The 1,978-nt window shown below is 36.4% G+C and overlaps 1 protein-coding gene across 1 annotated transcript in view; it reads right to left on the reverse strand.

Annotated features, from left to right (window-relative positions):
• The window catches only part of PDLIM5 (PDZ and LIM domain 5), a 215,879-nt gene that overhangs the window by 88,753 nt on the left and 125,148 nt on the right, over positions 1–1,978 (reverse strand). The window contains 1 exon segment of the mRNA XM_017875510.1: positions 1,097–1,188. Within this exon segment, the coding sequence (XP_017730999.1) occupies positions 1,097–1,188 (92 nt within the window).

A 1,978-nucleotide genomic window follows, 5' to 3' on the forward strand; every position in this document is an offset into this window, starting at 1 on the left:
GATCAAAATGATTTTAAATAAATGACTGCCTTAAAGTATCACCCCTGAATTCCAAAAGGAATAGAAAGACCATCATTATTCTCTCTTTCCTTCTTTAGTTTTTTCTTTGCAAGTAGGATTATTTTATAGAAAAGAATTATTTTTTAAAAAGATACTGTACATGACCTCTCATGGCCAACTTAAATCCTTGCTCCTCAACATAAATTCCTATCTGATAACATTATATTTGAACTGGAACTGTTAAAAAAATAAATAAACAAATAATTAAAGGTTGCCGAAAGAGAGATGTGTGATCTTATTACTATGTGTAGTTCAAATAAGTTAATAACTTCAACCAATTTTTTTTATAAATACATACCCCCAAAAGGGAAAAATGATATGAAACAGATTTTCAAAATGTTCTGCTAACATTATATATTTAGTGTCCAATGGTTTAAATTTACTCATTTTAAAAAATCTTTACAATGAAAGTATTTTATAATTTGCTTCTAATGCTTTCTAAGCATGCCTTGTTGTCTCATTACTGTCTGCTTTTGAAGAATAAATTCTAACTTAAACTTATCTGAAAACAATGTTGCTAGCTCTCTGCTCTAAGCTAATGCTTCATATATAGACATGAGTCAAAAGTGGACTGGTTTTCCTAAGATTACTTCCTAGAAAAAAAAAACTTACAAATTCATGATTTACCCTCTCCTTAGGATGAGCTGCATAAAGTGACAACAACTGTAATCACTGTTTGAACTTTTGGTGGCCTGTTTAAAAGGATGAAAAAATTGAGGAAGAAAGATTCAAGATTTGCCTTGCATTATAACTGCCAGCTGCTCAATGCTGTGTCAGGACTTGCAGAAAATGAGTTACAGAGATGTTACATGGTTCAAAACATGTCAAAATGCACAAGTAGGTTTCGAATAAGTGATAATTGCTTTGCAGAAAGTACCCTATGTATATAAAAGCCATATGTTAATGAGGCGAATAACACTTCATCTCCCTTCCTTCAAAGAAAGCTGGTTTTGGGGGAGGGGAATGTAGATTATTTCCTGAAAATTACCTGAAAGAAGAGTTCTGGTAAGAGCAGAAAGCACCCTTAGCCACCTACCCATTTTGCTGTTTACTGTCACCCTGGGATCCTCTTCTCTGTCCCTCTGCTAGCTCCTGAGAAGTCTCGAAACACACGCTGGTGACTGTGGGCTGCCGTGGGACATTAACTGCAGTTTTACCAGCGCTCAGTGCAGATGGAGACTGGTCAGCACTAAGATTGGCATTAGCATGCAGTCCAGATGCAGCGAACAGGGGAGGAGTGATGGCAGCCACGGGTGAAGGGGAAGCATGTGATGAAGTGGTCGCATGGGCTGGGGTGAAGGCAGACGATGGTGATGGGATGGATGTGACTTTTGGTGAAGACCCAGAACCAAAAGGCCGTGGTGCCTTATTGTAGGCCATGTTGTTTGTGGAAGTGACTTTGGACACAGCAGGAGATGTAATGGGCACAGGTTTAACTACTTCTTTAGGTTCTCCCTATGTAAAACAAAAATAAACATACACAAAACCACACCAAACACATGCAAAATATATTTCACTAAAAAGAACACAGAGCTGATTTTTTAAAAGACAAACACAATCAGGTTAGCAGCTCAAACATCACATTTCCAAATAAAAACAATGGGCTGATAAAGCACAGCATGCATGCTAACTAGTCCCAACATGCATAACACAGATGCACACACCAAGTATAATTTTTAAAAATAAAAATGAAAGTAGTTTCAAAATATTTCGGAAATACAGCAGGAAAACTATCAGAAAGCGTAAAGCCCATCATCAACCTAGGCATACTCCAAAGAAAAAAATTTTAAATACCCTACGATTAAAAAAACATTGCTAACTGAGGTGTTTTTTTATTTTAAAATATCCAAAGCCCATCTTTCCATCTTTCAAAGCCCATAGTTCCATTTTCAAACATGTTTAATTTCTCTCCAGAGTG

Source organism: Rhinopithecus bieti, unplaced genomic scaffold (genome assembly GCF_001698545.2).
Source record: "Rhinopithecus bieti isolate Rb0 unplaced genomic scaffold, ASM169854v2 scaffold_6708, whole genome shotgun sequence".
Taxonomy (NCBI): Eukaryota; Metazoa; Chordata; class Mammalia; order Primates; family Cercopithecidae; genus Rhinopithecus; species Rhinopithecus bieti.